The sequence below is a fragment of the Cavia porcellus genome, unplaced genomic scaffold (assembly GCF_034190915.1).
Source record: "Cavia porcellus strain 051 isolate PalLab524CR breed Dunkin Hartley unplaced genomic scaffold, mCavPor4.1 scaffold_13, whole genome shotgun sequence".
Classification (NCBI taxonomy): Eukaryota; Metazoa; Chordata; class Mammalia; order Rodentia; family Caviidae; genus Cavia; species Cavia porcellus.
In genome coordinates, this window is record NW_026947496.1 from 49,187,437 (window position 1) to 49,206,238 (window position 18,802).

At 40.6% G+C, this 18,802-nt stretch overlaps 1 protein-coding gene and 1 non-coding gene across 2 annotated transcripts in view; both read left to right on the forward strand.

Moving 5' to 3' along the window:
• Aldh1l1 (aldehyde dehydrogenase 1 family member L1) overlaps positions 1 to 18,802 on the forward strand; it is a 70,512-nt gene that overhangs the window by 20,611 nt on the left and 31,099 nt on the right. The window contains exons 6-10 of the mRNA XM_003473433.5: positions 363 to 464; positions 1,571 to 1,660; positions 2,642 to 2,779; positions 12,173 to 12,298; positions 16,789 to 16,880. Coding sequence (XP_003473481.1) covers positions 363 to 464; positions 1,571 to 1,660; positions 2,642 to 2,779; positions 12,173 to 12,298; positions 16,789 to 16,880 — 548 coding nt within the window. The remainder of the gene's footprint in view (positions 1 to 362; positions 465 to 1,570; positions 1,661 to 2,641; positions 2,780 to 12,172; positions 12,299 to 16,788; positions 16,881 to 18,802) is intronic.
• On the forward strand, positions 5,294 to 5,430 carry LOC111757928 (small nucleolar RNA SNORA2/SNORA34 family). Its single transcript, XR_002792175.1, has one exon. It is a non-coding gene; the product is annotated as a small nucleolar RNA SNORA2/SNORA34 family (small nucleolar RNA).

Below are 18,802 nucleotides of genomic sequence, written 5' to 3' on the forward strand. Positions count from 1 at the left end.
TTTCCTTTTCCCTTTCCTCTCCGACCTCTACCACACCCACTTTGGGGCTTAGGATCCATTCTCTTTACAAGACTGAGAAGGCTTTAGACAGCACCATGAGAATTCTCTGTGTGTGTGATCCTGTACAGCACTTTGTAGTTTAACCTTGTAATATCACAGAAACTGTAAAATCTTCTATGTGATAGAAAACCATGCATGTTAGAGGTAGTGGGTATATGCGTGTTGTGCAGAGTAGGTTAGATTTGCATGAACTCCACTTGTTCAAGTGGCACATAGTTCTCAGGAGACTGATGTGTCCCAGGCAGGGTTTGGAGGGAAGGGGGGTACCCTGCTAGGGGTGCTAACCAGTAGAGTATCCACAGGTGGAGGCTGTGAGGCTCATCGCAGAGGGCAAAGCCCCCAGACTCCGTCAGCCTGAGGAAGGAGCCACCTATGAGGGAATTCAGAAGAAAGAAACAGCCAAGGTGAGTGTCAGGGCCCCCACCCACCCTGTTTTTTCTCTTGTTGAGACAAAATAGCTGGTGCTCAAAATGAAGCAAGGAGAGGTTTATTTATCTTACAGTTTTTGAGGTTTCAGTCCATATTCAGCTGGTTCCAAGGCAGGGTGAGGGGCAACCATTCATGGCAGCCACAAACAGCAAAAGCAAAAAGGGTAAAAGATGAAAAAACATGCCTTCTTCCCTCTCTTACATTGTACGCTGGCTCCACCCCAGGTGCAACACTCACACCACCAATCCCAATGCTGGACAACGAACCAATCACAATTGGTAGATTCAGCCACCTCCATGACTGCATGAGGCTTGGGGGCCACCTAGATACAAACCATAACACACCTCAAATCCGTGTGTGCCTGAGCTGAGGGCCCAGAGGCAGCCTAGTGAAACTGAGCCAGGGTTCATCCTGAGCCAGAAAGGTTGTAAGTGCTTAAGGCCACAAGAGACAGCAGTCCAGTTGAGGTTGCAGGAGCAGAGTAGGGGAAGGAGGAGGCATGTTAGAACATAAAGTACAAGTAACAGGGGTCCTTCTGGGTTGTTCAGCATTTCTCTTTAGGTCAGATAAAGCTCCCAAGGAGAAGAACCTGGGCCAGAATGAAATATCAGCCTTAAGGCTATCGTGTTCAAGAGACTTGGATGAGACTTGGGAGACCGTTTGTTACTTTGAACAAGAGTCAGAAAGGGAACCTTGAAGGGAGGTCTGATGGCTGCCTCTCTACTTCAGGATTGTGGGGTACTATATGGAGGTTTATGTGGACCTCATACATGAGGAGAAACTAGAGGTTGAACCCTATTGGATGGTCTGGAGCACACTGTGCTTGGGACTCTGTGTAGAACATTGGCTATCTGACAATAACACAACAGTCTTCTCCCAAAGCCATTTTGTAGTCTGCTCAGCCTGTGAGAGACTGAGGATCAGAGAACATCCAGAACCAGGGGCACTAGCTCAGCGATTCAGACTGCTGTCCAGGGAAAAGGCCAGGTCTGCTTACAGATGTGCAGTCCATTCTCCAGAGGTGATAGGGGTGGCAGCCTGTGGAGAAACCAGCTGAACACACATATCCTGCTCCCCACAGATCAACTGGGACCAGCCAGCTGAGGCCATTCACAACTGGATCCGTGGGAATGACAAGGTGCCGGGTGCTTGGACAGAGGCGTGTGGACAGGTGAGTTCACACACTGCCGGAATTCAGTTAGACTGAACTGGTGGTGTGTCCCACTGGCTATACAACTGTCAAATATGTTTGAAGTCTTAGCTATTGTCCATATCCCATCTCCATCTAAATACCCCTAGCCCCTCAGCTCCTCCCAAGGACTAAGACCTGTCCACAGATTAACAGCTAAAGGGTAGGTTTCTTGCATCACTGGAGGCCTCCAGGTACTTGCTGCATCACTGCAATCCAGGTATATTGGGCGTATGGTATATTGAGTCCTCGCCAGAGGCTTGCACAGATCCCAGGCCCAGCTCTGACTTGGGCTTGTCCCCAGCCAGGGCAGGGGAAGCATACTCAGGACCAGAGACTGAGTAGTGGCAGGCTGCATGATGAAGATGGGGACCCTTGGGGTCCTGGGCTCTATAGATGGATCAAGGAGTGACAGGACCATGTGTGAGGTCCTTGCCGAAACTTCAAGGGCAGCCCATCTTCCAGACAACCCAAGGTTGTCCAAACTCCTGATTCCTAGCTGTGTGCTCAGACTGTGCCAGAAGTCTGTGTGCTTCCCTCAACAATGCAGAATGCTCTGTATTGGAGAATGCATCTCCTGACCCCAGTGACCAGCACTTGGTGGCATCCCTATAGCCAATGACCTCATTCCAAATATGTGTTTGGAGTGTGTTTTCCTCTGGTGTCAGTACACCTGGAGTCTGAGGCTATGCCCATTGCCATGGGTCTTAAGAGTAAATACAGAAGTAGTCCTGCTATCATGCCTTCCCAAAGGCCATCTCACCTCCTTCAGGTCTTGTTTGTACTTTGTTTGTGCCCTAAAGAGGAGCAAGGTATTAAGGACCACTCAGTTTTGCATGGCTCTCAGATCACAGGTACCCCCAGCACCCTCTTCATCTTCTTAGCTCTGCATAGCCCTGTCTGAGCAGCTGGCAGCAGGGGCCTTTCTTATCCACCATCTCGTGTTTTTCTTTCTCTTGTTAGAAGCTAACATTTTTCAACTCGACACTGAACACTTCAGGCCTGGTGCCAGAAGGAGAAGATCTGCTCATCCCAGGTGCTCGACGGCCAGGTGTGGTCACCAAAGCAGGACTTATCCTCTTCGGAAATGATGACAAAATGGTAACAGCACTGCTATTGGTCACTTCTGTACACTGTCTCTCCACTCTTGCTCTGGCTGCGTTTTCTGGCTGCTTTCTTGAAGTATTGCCACAGTGCCATGCCACCCTGCCATGGAGCCAACTAATTATGGACTGAAACCTCCACAAACAGTGAAATAAATAACATCTTTCCTTCCTTCATTTTGGATGTCAGGTATTTTGCCCCAGTAATGAGAAAAGTAACCAGGACACACTGTGTGTAGGCTCATGGCACCAACTTTCCTGTCTCTGAACTTGGGCCCCACAGAGAAGCTCCAGGCTACTCTGGCAAAATCAGGAAGAATCAAAATCCAGGAGGAAACAAATGAGTTTTTTTGTGAACATTTTGCCATTAAAATTCATTACAGGGCTTAGAATCTGAGATTTGGCCTCTATTTTATAGATGTAAGTGTAGTGACTGGGTATAAATAATGTAAAAACACAGTCTGATGTAGATAACAGTAAGGTAGTTCATATCCCGAAGGTAACAAAGCTTAGTATCTAGAATATTCCTATTGGTATTTTTACCTTAGAGGCAGACCTGTATGAAAAGCCAACTCTTTATGTGAGGGGTGCTTGAAAGAGTACATTAAAATAGCATAATGTCAATACACAAAGTCAATCTTAAGGACACACCTTTGGAATAGCCAGTGAGACTGGGGTCATGACTTACCATGACTGTAGGCCAAGATGCTATAGGTGCACTTGGAGGGTGCCGGTAGAGGCTGGTATAGTGTTTGGAGCTTCCGTTTGTTTATTTATTTATAGAACATATTTGCAGTACATAATGATTACATTCCGAGGACTTGGTACATGTACATAACACATCTTCATTCTTTTTCTTCCATTCCACTCCCTGCATCACTCTCTTGATCCCCTTCCCATTTGAGAAAGATCTATCTCCTTACTTCTGATATCTGCTTTTTGTTTTGCTCTTTATTTATATTTTGGGTTTCTCATAAAAGAGAATCCACATGATATTTAAATTTGTGTGTATGATGCATTTCACCTAACATTATGGTCTCATTGTCCTGCAAGTAACTCACATTTATCCTTCTTTATGGCCAAGTAACTACCACATTTAATTTATCTGCTCATCTGTTGATGGACATACAAATGGCTTCCAAGATTTAGTTATTATGAATTGTGCTGCTGTAAATACGGGTGTGCATATATCACTATAATATATCTTAAACTCTTTTAGAAAGATACCTAGGAAAAGACTAGCTGGGCTGAATGGAATTTCTATTTTTTGCTTATTCAGTTTCCATAATGGTTATACTAGTTGACATTTCTACTGACAATGTAGAAGGGTTCCTTTTTCACCACAGCCTCACTAGTATTTGTTATTATTTGATTTCTTGACAATAGCCCTTCTTTCTCTGATCCGGCCTGCAGATCAACAAGTTCAGAACTCCTGGAGGGGAAACAGGGATTAAATAAAAGACATGGGGGAGACAAAAAGAGACGAAGGCAAGTTGATGTTAACCCAATCAAGCCTCCGGTTTATTGAGAAAATAATCACACCTTTTATAGGCTAAGGGCGGGAGCTGGGACAGGAAGAGGTTAAACAGATGAATACAACAGGGTTACCATCACATCCGGATAAGTGACGTAAGCAGAAGGGGATTATGGTTAATGTAGGCAGACGCAGTGCCCATAGGAGAGAGAGAGAGAGACATCTAGGCAGCAATGCCTGTCACTCGGCTCCCTACATTTCTCAGGTAAGATGAAATCTCAGTGTTGTTTGAATTTGCATTTCTCTAATGGCCAGCAATGCTGAACATTTTTTCATGGATTTATTGACCAATTGCACTTCTGAGAAGTGTCTTTTCACACCACTTGCCCATTGGGTCTTTTATTTGGGGGCCTTTTTAAAGTTTTTTTTAAATATATTTTAGGTATTAGTCCTCTGTAATACTGGCAAAAAATTTTTTTTCTATTCTGTAGATTGTCTCTTAACTGTTAGTTTTTTTTTTTTTTTGCTCTACAAAATCTTTTAAATTTGATACATTTCAATTTGTTGAATCCTGTGCAAATGGGGTTGTATTAAAAAGTCCTTGTCTACACTTCAAGAGTTTTTCCTATTTTAACTACCGGCGGGTTGTTTCTGTTTTAATATTTAGATCTTTGAAACAGTTTTATTTCAGTTTAGTACATGGTGAGAGATATGAGTCTAGATTTAATCTTCTGCATGTGGATAGTCAGTTCTTCCAGTGTGTGTTTTTGGCCCCTTCGCAAAGATCAAATAATTGATGTGCTTGGGATTGTTTCTGCATCCTTTAGTCAGTTCCATAAATCCACGTCTTCTTTTTTTATCCATTCCATGCTGTTTTTACCACTGTAGTTTTGTAGTATAATTTAAAATTTGGGATTGTGATGCCTCCCACTTTGTTTTTATAGTTGTAGATCCAGTCTGTTTCTATATGAACTTTCCTTTCTGTTTCTATATGAACTTTAGGGTAGTTTTCTCCATTTCTGTAAAGACTGCTATTAATTGGACCTGAACCAAGGCTGACAGTTTTCTGAAGCTGTTGGTTTCAAACAGAAACCTAAATCAGTATCTTTCTGTGATTTATTGGCTATTTCAGAACTTTAAAAATGCAAAGGCCAATTCATTAGAAAGAAACAACTCACCCCCCGCTGAGCCCACCACCACTGGTGGGGTAGAGACACACACTCCACTGTGAGGCTATGATTCCTGAGAGAAGAAGCCACACCCACAGGGTTCCACAACCATGGGGGGGGGGGATCAATGAGCAGCCACCCTGGGAACCTTGGATTGGGGGAACCCAAGTGCCTGTCCCAGTCCCCTGCACCTCAGGATGGGCAGCCAGGATAGGAAACAGCTGGGACTCATCGACTCATTGATTTGGAGGAGCCTGGGAAAATGTCATGATGAAGAAGTAGCATGCAATATTAGACCTCCAGCCCACCCAGAACAAGTCCAGGAGACATAGATACAACAGAAATTAGAAGAGACACACCTGAAATTTCTGAGATGATGGAAACAGAAGTAAAGAAACAATTTAGTGATTGTGTTGTTTGATTGACTTTGAATGCCTGTGTCTTGTCTGAGCATCTAGTTAGAGGATAACAGTGTGCATTATAATGACTGTGGCTGATTTCTTACTGTGTTGTTTTTGAAATCCAGTATTGTTCTCATTGTTTTGTTTTGTTTTATTCTTTATTTTAAAAAAGAATGCTGTTGATATTTTGATTGGGATTGTGTTAACTCTGTATACTGGCTTTGGATGTATGCCCATTTTGATTATATTGGTAGTATTTATCCATAAGCAGTACTATAGTTTTATTGTAGAGGTCTTTCACTTCTTTGGGCTAGTACCTAAATATTTAATTTTTCTTAGTGCTGTGAATGATATTTTCATCCTAATTTCTTTTTTGGTGAATTCATTATTGATGTCAAGAATGTTAATTTTTGTGTGTTGATTTTGTATCCTGCTATGTTGTTGGATTTGGTTACTAATTCTGTAGTCTTTTGGTAGAATTTTTGGGTCTTTTCTATAGAGTACCATATCATGCACAAATAATGACAATTGGACTTTTACCTTTGCTCTACATATCCCTTATTTTTCTCTCTCTTGCCAGTTTGCTCTAGCTAATGTTTTGAATGGTAATGGTGATAGTGGAAATCCTTGTCTTGTTCTTGATTTTAAAGGGAAAGCTTTCATTTTTTTAACCCTTTACTGGGATGTTGGCTATGTGTTTGTCTAAATGGCTTTTATCAGATTGAGATAGGTCTTTCTGTACCTATACAGTGTTTTAATCATGAATAATTATTGAATTTTGTCAAAGGTCTTTTTTTGTATCTGTTGTGATAACCATGTGATTTTTATACTTACTTCTGCTTTTATGATATATTACATTATTGATTTGTGGATGTTGAACCATCCTTGATTCCCTGCAATAAAACTCTACTTATTCATAGTATATAATCTTTCTGATGATTTATTGCATTCTGTTTGCTAGTATCTTGTTGAGGATTTTTGCATCTATATTCATTATGGAAACTGGCCTATTGTTCTATCTTTTGGTTGAATCCTTTTCTGGTTTTGGCATCAGGGTAATACTAACTTTCAGAAATAGCTGTGGGAGTATTCTTTCCCTTTCAGTTTTATTAAAGAGTTTGAGGCACATTGGTATTAGATTTTCCCTGAAGTTCTTGTAAAATATGTCAGTAAATCCATGTGGAGCTGGGCCTTTCTCAGTTAGCAGGTTATTTATTACTGCTTTAATTTCATTGCATGTTATTAGATTATTTGAAGTTTTTGTATCTTCTTGGTTTAGCTTTGCATTCATATGCATCTAGGAATTTATCAATTTCTTTTGAATTCTCCAATTTATTCGTATATAGTTTTCCAAAGTAGTTGCTAATAATCTTCTAGATTTTGGCAGAGTTCATTGTGAATTCACCTTTCTAATTCCTTTTTTTTTTGTCTTTTTCATTTTTATCGGTACCAGGGATCGAACTCACGACTGCCTGCTTGCAAGGCAGGCGCTTATGCCACTGAGCTAAATCCCCAGCCCTCTAATTCCTAATAGCATCAATTTGGGTCTTCATTTTTTCTTAGTTAAGATTGTTTAAGGGTTTATCTATTATTTTGAATAATTAGCTTTTTCATACATGGATTCTTTGGGGGTTTTTTGTTTGTTTGTTTGGTCTCTGTCTCACGGATTTTTATGATTTCTTTCCTTGTATTACGTTTGAGTTTGGATTATTCTTGTTTTTCTAGGAACTTGAGGTGTACTGTTAGGTTATTTATTGGGGCTTACTCTGTTTTCATGAAATGGGCATTCACAGTTGTAAACTTCCCTCTTAGAACTGCTGTTATTGTGTCTCATGAGTTCTGATATGTTGTAGTGGCATTATTGTTTAGTTTTAAGAAATGCCTTATTTCTTTCTTGATTTCCTCTCTTATTCATTATCCCAGAGTTTATTATTTAATTACAATGTGTTTGCATTATTTCTGTGTTTTCTTTTGCCATTGATTTTTAGTTTAGTTTCTTTGCATTATGACCTGATAATATGCATGGTATAATTTCAGTTCTTTTGCATTTACTTATGCATGCTTCCTTGGCTATGTTGTCTTTTTTTAAGAAAAGTTACATGTGCTGCTGAGAAGGATGCTGTTGGGTAGAATGCTTGTAGATATCTATTAAATCCATTTGCTTCATGGTTTGGTTCAATCTGATAGGTCTTTCTTGATTTTTATTTGTGACTGTAGGGCATTAGGGGCTCACCACTATAATTGTGTTTATGTTTATTTGATCTTTTATGCCCAGAAGTATTTATTTTATGAAGTTGAATGCAGCTTTTAAGAATTGGATTTTACTATGATATGTTATGGAGAGGTTCTTTTCCCACCATGATTATTTGAGATTCTACATGTCTCACTTATGTACATGTTAATTTCTTTTCCCATATTTGAAAAGTTTTCTATTTCAGTAAATATGTTTTTTGTGTGTGTCCTTTTTTTTTTTTAACCAAAAAAAGGTAACTGATTTTTCACTAATTCCAGTTAATCTTGGGTTAGTTCTCCTTGCATCATAAAGCAGATGTTGCATTCATTTTTCATGTTCTCTTATTTTAAAGATTTTTCATGTTCTCTCTCATTCACTGCTCATCAACAACAGCCCTGTCTTCTAATTCTAATGCTCTGTCCTCACACTAGCTTCTTTTGGTGCCCATACTTTCAATAAAAATTTCAATTTCCTGAATTTCTGTTTGATATCCTTTTATGGCCTCTAATTTTTTTCTGTGCTAACCATTCATGTTTTGGGTCATTTCATTTAGCTCAGCTCGCTTTTTAGTAGTGTCTTCTATAGACTCATTTTATCATATTACCCGTTCAGTTATGTCTTTTTGAGTTCATCAAGCTCCTTATTGATCTATTTTTGTTACTTCCTCTGTTATCCTTTTGAAAAATTAGGCTATGTGACTTTTGGGCTTTTGATTTTTTTCCCTTTTGATTCTTCATGGAACAACTCTGAGAAAGGAGTTTTGGAGGGATTTTCTTGCTCTGTCTTCTCAAGTTTCTGTTTGTTGTTTGTTATTTGTGCTGAGGCTTGCAAGTTGATTATAGTGAAAAGCTTTGTTGATAGCATGTAGACCTCTTTTGTTAATGTCTGCTTTTCAGCAATGTTCTTTAGGTATGATTATTGGCCTTTGCCTCTGTTCCAGAATCCAGCCACCTTTGCTGATTCTGGAGGAGAAGCTGCAGTGTACTTGGCCCAGTACCCAGTTCTCTGGGAATGTGCCACAGTATCGTTAATGACACAAAGACAGTCTAGATACTGACACACAGAGAAAACCAATTAATAGCAACAACTATGTCATCTTGGCTATAATATTAAAATTGGCAACAGTACTAGCATCAAAGTCAAACTGGATATTAATATACTATATGAAGCAACAATGTACCATCTGTAACCATAGAAAAGAAATCCTTAATCATAGTACAAACACTAAGATAAACCAAATATTGACCTACAGTAAATATCTACTAAATGGAATGACTTTAACCTCATCTAACAATAGAATAGAATTTAACAGTAATAGCATAGAGTTAACTAGTTATCTAAAGATTTATAAATGTAATAGTTATACCAGTAAAAGTAGAGGGGATGGGGAGCTAAAGAATGCAAAATGTAAAATTTTAAAAATCAGTGTAATGTAATCAATGGAGGATGAGAAGGAGGAAAGAAAACTGAGATAGGGGATCCTGTTGTGGAATAAAAGAAAATTAATAGTATTAGAACGATTCTGTTCTGTTATGTCACATTTGGTTTTACTCTCTTCCAAAAAAGCAACAAGAACCGTGGGAGCAATGAAACCCAAAATGTGTAATAGTCACTGTACAAAAGAGAGGAAAAGAAAGTGCTCTAAACTATATAACTGCATGTATATTTAAAAGTATAAGATAGAAAATGATATCACAGAGTTTTATTGGATCATTGAACAGAACTGTTTGCAGTATCATTGGTGGAATGTCCACTCTACAAGCTTTAATTTTGTGACTTGAACAATTATTTCTAAGATGGCAATATGTAATCCATTAACTAGTGATTTCCTACTGCGCATTTTTTTATTCTGTAAATCTGTATAACTTGTACCCCTTCACTGTTTTTTTTTTCTTTCTTTTCTTTTCTCCTTAAATAAAAATTAAAAAAAAAAAAAAAAAAAGAAAATAATCAGAAAAGAACAAATAAGAGAAAGGAAAGTCAGAGCAAAATACAGGAGAAATGAAAGGTAAGAAAGAAAAAGTTAAAAGGAAAAAAACACCAAGCGTCCTCCTGAAAATATATAAATAAATAAATAAATAAATAAATAAAAGAAATAATAAACATTTTAAAGTTAAAAAGATTAAGTTTCTAAAAATTCCTTTTTTTTTTTTTTTTTGGAGGATCAAACTCATGACCTCTCATGCATGCCAGGTAGGCACTTATGCCACTGAACTAACTCCGCAGCCCTCCCCTGTGCTTTTGAATGAACAGTTTCTTTCAAGAATTTGCAGTCCTCTTCTAACTTTAGGACAGAGATTCCTCTGTCCATTCACTGCAGAGTGTGATAACCATCCAAGCTGAGGCATATCCTTATTTACATTGGTAGATAGAAAAACCAATTAGCCCTCTACTCCCTGCTGGATATAGGCTGTTGTGGGGGTCAAGCAGACTGTTGGACCTAATGTCAACACTTGCTTGATCTAGTTTCTCACTATAGAAGACAGGGCCTACTTCTGGACCAAGCTTAAACTTCTCAAGGGAAGTCTCTGTCTAACTCTCACTCTCTCCATAATGGTATCCCTGAGTTGCCTCTAAACTAATCACTTTGGATGGGTAACCCTGGAATTCCCAAAACTACTAGCTAGGTCTGTCCTTTCTCCTTGTGTCTGTTGGCTCTCCAGGCTTGCCTTCTATTCCTAAGCTTTGGCCTTATCCAGGATCAGATTGTTTGGTTACTTCCCCACACTAGTCAAAATGTAGAGCTGACTTGGAACTGGTAGATGATCATGGCTAGACAGGAATTTTCCATGTTATCTCTTGATATGCAGCAGCTTGCTGCATCATCTACTTTTCTGTCTCCAGATGTTGGTTTTGTCCATGATTAAGTTGCTCAGTTGGCTCATCAACTGCTACCCATTCATGGAGAAACAAAACACGGAGCTGGCTCAGAGTTGGCACATGGCCACACCCAGGGTTGCAGAATCCACAGGTGTGGAGTTGGTCAGGAGTCAGCAGCACAGCTTCATGGGGTACTGCTCTATTTGGTCTGTTGGGGGCTTGGAACCTCTTTTTATATATATATATAGCATAGTTTTTTGGTTTTATATTACCAATACTCCAATTTTTAAATTTTGGTTATACTTTCCCACATGGTATTTAAGACCAAGTTAAAGTAAGATCTGGGTTAATTATAGTCAATCTTTCTTTCCATGTATGTTTGTTAAAGTCCATTAAGGCTCCTTAGGGGTTATTTTTGGTGCCATACGCGAAACCTCGTACCACCTCCAAAGCATTTTCAAAGACAGTAGGATGGAGTCAACAGTCGGATGGAGGTGAAGAACCTTGCTTCCTAACTGTCAGGGCATGTGTAGAGTGTGCCATTCATAGAGTACTATTCTTATCAAACAGAGACAGCAGTCTACCATGAGTTCATAGGAAACTGCCACTTTCTTATATGTTCCTAACTCTTAACAAAGATATTTATTGAATAACTACTTATGAGCAAGCAGTTCCCAAATGGTTCCTGTGATTATGTTACTAACTTCAATAAAGCTGAGGCAAATGTAAGAATATTTTACAGCCACTTTCTACAACCATTAATTACAGTTCACATCAGGCATCCAGGCTGACCCTACATCTAAGGCTGGATGTAAGGCTGTCCAGGGCCCTATCTGAAGTGCTGTCCCTAAAGGTGTAAACTAGAGGGCTTGCTAGACTCTTTCTCTGGTCTTTTTATCTTCCCACTTCTGTGTCCCAGACAAGCATCTCCATGGGTTTTCTAGGAGCTGTTGGGTGACTGTTTTCTTAGTTGACTTTCAATGTAGCTCTTCAATTACTTTTTTTATAAGCAAGCATGCTTTTTATAGAAGTAATAAATTTATTATACTTAAAAGCACAGTTAGGGTGGATGACAAAACTGAGAATCAAAGAAGGGCATAAGCTTTGTCATTTTCTCTGCATCCCTAAGAATAGTGTCCTTCTGGCTGTTAGCTCCTCTTGTCTGGGATTCTCTACTCCCTCCTGGTCATGAGGACTGATATCAAAACATGGAATGCCAAGCATGGTACCCTGGTTGAACCACTCTTCTTCTACCTCAGCCTGACACAGAAATGTGAAATCCTTCCTTTTTCAGCTACTTGTGAAGAACATGCAGCTGGAGGATGGCAAGATGATCCCAGCCTCACAGTTCTTCAAGGGAGCAGCCAGTAGTGCCCTCGAGCTGACAGAGGCAGAGCTGGCCATTGCAGAGGCTGTGCGGGTAAGAGGCACTTCTGGGATGCTGTCTGTTGGCCAGGTTGGGCATCGCACATATGCTTTGTAAGTCACAGGACAGGACAAAAGTGGTCCTGCCCTGTTTTGGGGCTTTCTGATGTCCCTGTGCCCTGCCTTCCTTTGTACCCACAACCTGGGATTTCATAAACTGGGTGTCTGACGCTTCTAGCAATTCATTTTTAGTAGTAAACAAATGAAAAAAAAAACCCTCCTGGATTAGTGAGTCAGAGACCTGTCCCATGGCTGTGAAGAGAATGTATGCACTGGAACTTGCTCATAGAAGCTGCCCAGAAGGAGTATCCTGAGCTAGGAGTGGGATCAGGCATACCTGAGAGCCCATCTGCCTTTGCTGTCATGTGATTCTGAAGGTATTTCCCTCTCTGTGATTCAGTCTTTTTAACCTGAATTTCAGTTGGCAGTCACTTCCCAGAGTTTCTTCTTGACTCTTCCTACACCCTCCATCTTCCTCCTCCCCTTGGAGTCATGCGTGATATTGAATCTAATTAAATGGATAATGTTTGGTGCATTTTCAGCCTTTCAGCCTTTTAAATAATCATATATGATGCATTACATCCAGTAAACCCATCCCAAGTGGAAATTCATCAAATGTGCCTAACCTGCTGAACATCCTGGCTTAGTGTATAACACATTGTAAGATGCCAGATATTCCTCTTTGTGTTGGGGACTGATCAGGAACATCATGAGAGAGGCCCAGACTGTGTATTCCAGCCTGCAGGAGATCTAAATTAAAAATTCTATGTATGATTTCTACTGAATGAGTATCACCTTCACTCCATTGTGAAATAGAAAACCTGCAAGTCAAATCTTATAAATTAGAAACCATCTTACTTCCTGTAGAAATAGAGTCCTTCCCAGATGCCAGGCACTGACAATACAACTTGAAACTTCTCACAGGGAAGAGGACCCACCTTAGCCAAGCAGATGAATGAAATAAGTTTGATAAGGTATTCTTAGTAGAATGATGGGGTGGTAAGAAGACTGCAGGTCTTGAGGCTGGAGGTCAGCATTAGAAAGGTGGGCCAGGGAAGGTTCCCCTGAGGGGACTTGGAGCTGAGACCTGGGTGGAGAAAAAATATGTGAGGGGAGCCCTTCATGACAGAAGGAACAGCAAAAGCCAAGGGGTTGGGAGGGTAGGCACTTCCTCATGTTTGGGGAACCATATCTCAGGAGGATATGGAAGCCAGAGTCAGGCCTCAGCTTGTGACTCTGCGTGTCATGACACTGAGTGGGGGTGGGGGGCTCTGCAAGGGCCAGACATGAGGTGCTATGTGATCCTAAAGATACAGAGTATCAGCAACTTCCTTACTGGAAAGCTGAACAATTTTAATATCCATTCTAAAACATTCTTTTTGGGTTGGAGGATGTAGTTTAGTGGTTTGGGTCATGCTAACCTAAGTCCTGTCCATATATTGTTTTCTAATTGATTTGGGGGGGAAGAGTTTTTTTTTCCACTCCTGTTTTGTGTTGTATGAGGCTAAAGCTGCCAACCCCTTTCCCTCCTATATTCTAAAGCTAGTCAGAAACAATAAAGTCAGTCTGCAGAGAAACTGAGAAGACAGATACTAAACATTTTGCTAGCTAGAGATGTAGCTCAGTGCTGTAACATTTACCTAGTAACAGGGGCCCTGAGTTCCATACCTAACACCACAAAAAACATTCAGAAATCCAGTCTTTCCAAAAATGTTTCCAGAAAGCTTCTGTGGCCCTGACTGTGCCTGCTGTGAGGTTACTAAGCCAGCTGGACAAACAGTTCTTTGGAGCTTACAATCATAGGGCACTAGGACTGGGCAGGGAGAATCCATCTGTTTGTAGACCCAAGGACTCTGAGATAAAAGATGTTTCTGTTAAAAAGTTGCTGTGGAACCCTGTGTCTGTGTTTTGGGACTAACAAATTCCACCCTGCAGGATGTTGTACTTAGTAGAGGAGACAACACATGTGAGAACCTTAGGAACTCGGCCCATGTTGCAAACTCTGTACATATTGGAATGAAATTTAAGACTCATAATGAGCAAAGGAGATACAGTGGGCCACCTATAACCTATTGGGTCCCAAGGCCAGAGATCAATGACTATGGATTGACAATGTTTTCTCTCAAAAGTATATATGTGTTGGGCATGTACAGACTTTTTTGTCATTATTCCCTATCAACTACTTACATAACACACTGTATTGGTGTGATAAGTAATCTAGAAATGATTCAAAATACACAAAAGGATACACTTAGGTTGTGTCAGATACCATGCCATTTTATATAAGAGGCTTGATTATCACCAGTTTTTGCATTTTGAGAGTCCTGAGAGTTAATCACCTGTGGACACTGAGGGACAGCTATACTTCTTGAATGTGTAACTATAAAGATCTCAAGACACTTCAGGAATAGTAGCAGCTTCAGTTTTTAAAACTCTGCAGAGTAGGTACTTCTTGTTACTTTTGTGTCCTAGCCAAAGAAACTGACATCTGAGAGGTCGGGCCACAGATGATGAGGGACAATAAGCAAGTGGACTTAATGATTGCCTTCGTTACCCTGCAGGATTGCCCTCACTGCCACGGATCAGACTGTTGTCATGGTGACTCTCAGAGCTCAGAGGGCTGTGTAAGGATGTATGGTCTGCTGATAGGGAGGGTAGCAGGAGACAGCCAAGAGAAGGAGTGAGACACCTACAGCTTCCTGCAGAGGGGCTCACCTGTAACCATACAGCAGAACCCGCCATGTGCCTGTTGTGGCAGAGGGAGGCAGTAGGTAGCATTCTACTCTTTTACTGTCCTGATTCCAGGATCGACATGGAATCCATATGCAGCTTTGGGCAGATGAGGAAAAAAGCTCAAGGGGCTGCCAGCATTTCCACGCTTGTTAGCAGTGGAACTCAACCTGAAGGAGATTGTACCTTGGGTGTATTTGGTGATTCATTCACTGTAGCCTCTCAGAGGTTCCCCTTGCATCTAATAAAGGTCTGTGTATCTCATTCATGCCATCTAGAAGCTATTTCAGGACTAGTGACTTCAGACTCAGATGTCTGAGAAGGGGAGTCCCCGCCTGCAGTGATCAGGGATGGTTTCAGGAAAGAGATAACAAAGTAATTGTTATTACTGAAGCATACCCGGAATTTAAACATGAGCTGGTGGGTAGGAAGGCAAAACCAGCAGGTAAGACAGTCTGGATAGAGAGACAGGCAGAACTCCTGTGTCCACAACAGGTGGCCAAGCGCGGTGCTGGTAGTCACCTGAGGAATGGGAAGGCCAGATCTGTGGCATTTTTCCAGAAAAAAAGAAGCTAGCCATGGAGAGTATTGGTAGTGTGTTAGTAAACTTCCATCTCTGTGCCAAAACACTCAAGAAAGTCATTTTAAAAGGAAAGGGGTTTATTTTGGGTCATAGTTTCAGAGATTTCTGTTCCTGGTTTCTTGGCTCTGTTGCTTTTGAGACTGTGGCAGATCAAACATCATGGCAGAGAACACATGGAAAAGCAAAGATGCTTACCTCGTGCCAGATAAGCAGCAAAAAGGGAGAAAGAGCAAGGGGCCACGGTCTCAATGTTGCCTTCAAGTGCTCATCCCCAGTGATCTAACTTTCTTCTACCGCTCCCCATCCTTAACGTTTCCACATCCTGCAGTAGCGAGAATCTGGCAAGCCTTTAGCATATGAGTCCTTGGGAAACCAGTACACTAGGGGTCTCAAGGACTGGGCCTAGAGTAGTACTTTAGGCCCGCAGCCTGGCCTCACATTCCATCCAGGACAGTGATTGACCAGAGCCTAGAAATCAGCTGGAAGGTACTAGCCTCCTGGCTCCTTCCCTGCCATTCCTAGCTTGTGAGCCTCCTAGCATGAACAGTCATCCCTTCATGACCTGCTGGGTGGCCAAAATTATTGGATGAGTGGGCAGATGCTGACTGCTGAGCATTCACTGGCCTCTCCACACTCATCCACAAGGCCAGTAGGCTGGCGCATGCTTTCTTTCACAGGCCTCAGAGAGTGGGACACTGACCATTTTGCATCTCAAGAAGTACAAAAGCTAGGCCCCTGAGCCAGTCATATTTGGTTCACCTTCACCTCATCCCCATGCTCCAAAACTCACGTCTGTGTCATGCTAGGGACACCAAAATCAGGAGGCCAAGCCAAGCATGAGGTAGATGCTCAGGAGTAGCTGAACCCTGCCCTCCTGGTCCCTAGGCATCTTCCCACTGCCTACACAGCCACAGGGACCCTTGAGAATATGCAGTTGAGGCGAAGTGGGTGTGAGGGCAGCAGCCTGGTTTTCAGAGTGGCTTGGGCTACTGTGCCTTCTGTCTTCCCCCAAAAGTGACCATTTCAGTACTATCCCTTCCCCCGCATCTTGAAGTGGGCAGAAAGGTGAGCCTGCACTCAGCCATCACTGAGTTTATCTGGGGGCTACTGTCATGGAGCAGCACCTGCTCCCAGGTGCCCCAGCTGTGTTCTCACAGAGCCTTGTTTTCCAGAGTGCTTGGAAGAGGATCCTCCCAAATGTCCCGGATGTGGAAGACTCCACGGATTTCTTCAAGTCAGGGGCTGCGTCAGTGGATGTTGTGAGGTAAGGCTAGAGTAAGAGGGGTCCTGTCCCAGGAATCTGTGCTGGGTTATAAATGGTACACAACTTGACTACCAGGGAACAACCATTGTTGTGCTGATGGCTAATGTCAGCCTCGGACCCAGAAAGGGTCTCTCTGCAGCCCCTCAAAGCCTATGGGAGCTGAGACAGCCAGGCAGGAATATCCATCCCAAGATGATTTCTCATTGCCACATGTCATCAGGTTAGGAGGGCTGGCTCTGCTCATAAATGGTTTTTCCAATATGGTAGCCTCAAGGCTTGGATTTCTATGTGGTAGCTCATAGTGCCAGCATCATAGTTAGCTATAAATTCATCATTGGATTCCACTAATGAGTCGGGATCCAGTCACCTCCCAAAAGCCCCACCCATGAGTACATGAGACTTTGAGGGGACATCTAGATATAAACCGTATCTGGATGTTTATGTTAGTTTACTGAGATGTATACACTCAATAAACTTCTTTTCCTTAAACATTACTCAGATTCACATATTTTGTTGTAACAACAGAAAACAGACTAATGTAGTCTTCTTAAAAGTATTAGGTTGCACGGTCCATAAATGCAGGTATCTTTTCATTTATTTAGGCCTTCTATAATTTTTTTTCAGCAATGTTTTGTAATTTCCAGTTCTTAAATAACTTTAAGTACCTTACTTAAATTTATTACCATTTTTATGCTACTATAAGTCAAATGACTTTCTTAATTTTCTTTTAGAAATTCAGACTTTTTCTGTTAGTGCTGGGAATCAAACTCAGTCTCCCACGTATGCTTAGCATGTACTGTACCACTAAGCACAGCTCAGCCCTAAATTTCCTTTTTGGATTGTTCCTTGCTAGTGTACAGAGTCAGAACCAAGTTTTGCATGTTGTTTTGTATCCTGCAACTTTACTGAATTCTTTTATTAGCTTAACATGTCATCTGTAAAAGATAGGACTTTACTTTTTCCTTTACAATTTGGCAGCCCATAATTTCTCGTTGTTGCCTAATCACCTTAGCTATTATTTCTAATATCATGTTGAATAAAAGTGGTGAAAGCAGGCATCCTTATCTTGCTGCCAATCCCACAGAAAGGCTTTCAGTCTTTCACTATTGAGCATGATAAATGCGGGTTTTCATATATGATGTTTATTATATTAAGGATGCTCATTTCTATTCTTAGATTATTCATTTTTATCAAGAACAACTGTTGGATTTTGTCAGATTCTTTTTCTGCATCAATTAGAAAGATCTTCATTCTATTAATATGATGTAGTACAGTGATTTTTTTTATAAATACACCATCCTTGCGTCCTGGAATTAATCCTACTTGGTCATGGTACATAATTCCTTTAATGTATTGCTATTAATTTACTAGTATTTTGTTGAAGAGTTTTACATTTATGTTTATCTGTAGTTTTCTTTTTATTGTAGTGGTTTCTTGTTTCAGTATCAAGTGAATGCTAGCCTCAACAGCTGAGTTGAAAAGTATTCCCTGCTCTTCAAATTTTTTGAAAAGTGTGAAAAATTTTGGTGGCAATTTTCCTTTAAATGTTTGGTAGAATTAGACAGACAAACCGTTCATCCTTGGGCTTTACTGTGTCAGGAGAATTTTAATTTAGTTTTCTTATTAGTTATATATGTATTCATATTTTCTTCACAAGTCAGTTTTGGTAGATAATGTGTTTCTATAAGTTTGTCCATTTTGTCTAGGTTATCAAACTTTTTCCCTTATTGTTTGTTGTAATATTCTCATAATTATTTTTAGTTTTTATAAAATTTTTATGATGCTTTTCTTTCTGATTCTAGTAATATGACTCTTTTCTGTTTTTTTCTGTACTTCAGATACTCCAAATATTTATTAATTTTGTTGATATTTTCAAGGAATCAAATATGAGTTTTGTTAATGTCCATTTTATTTTTTTAGTC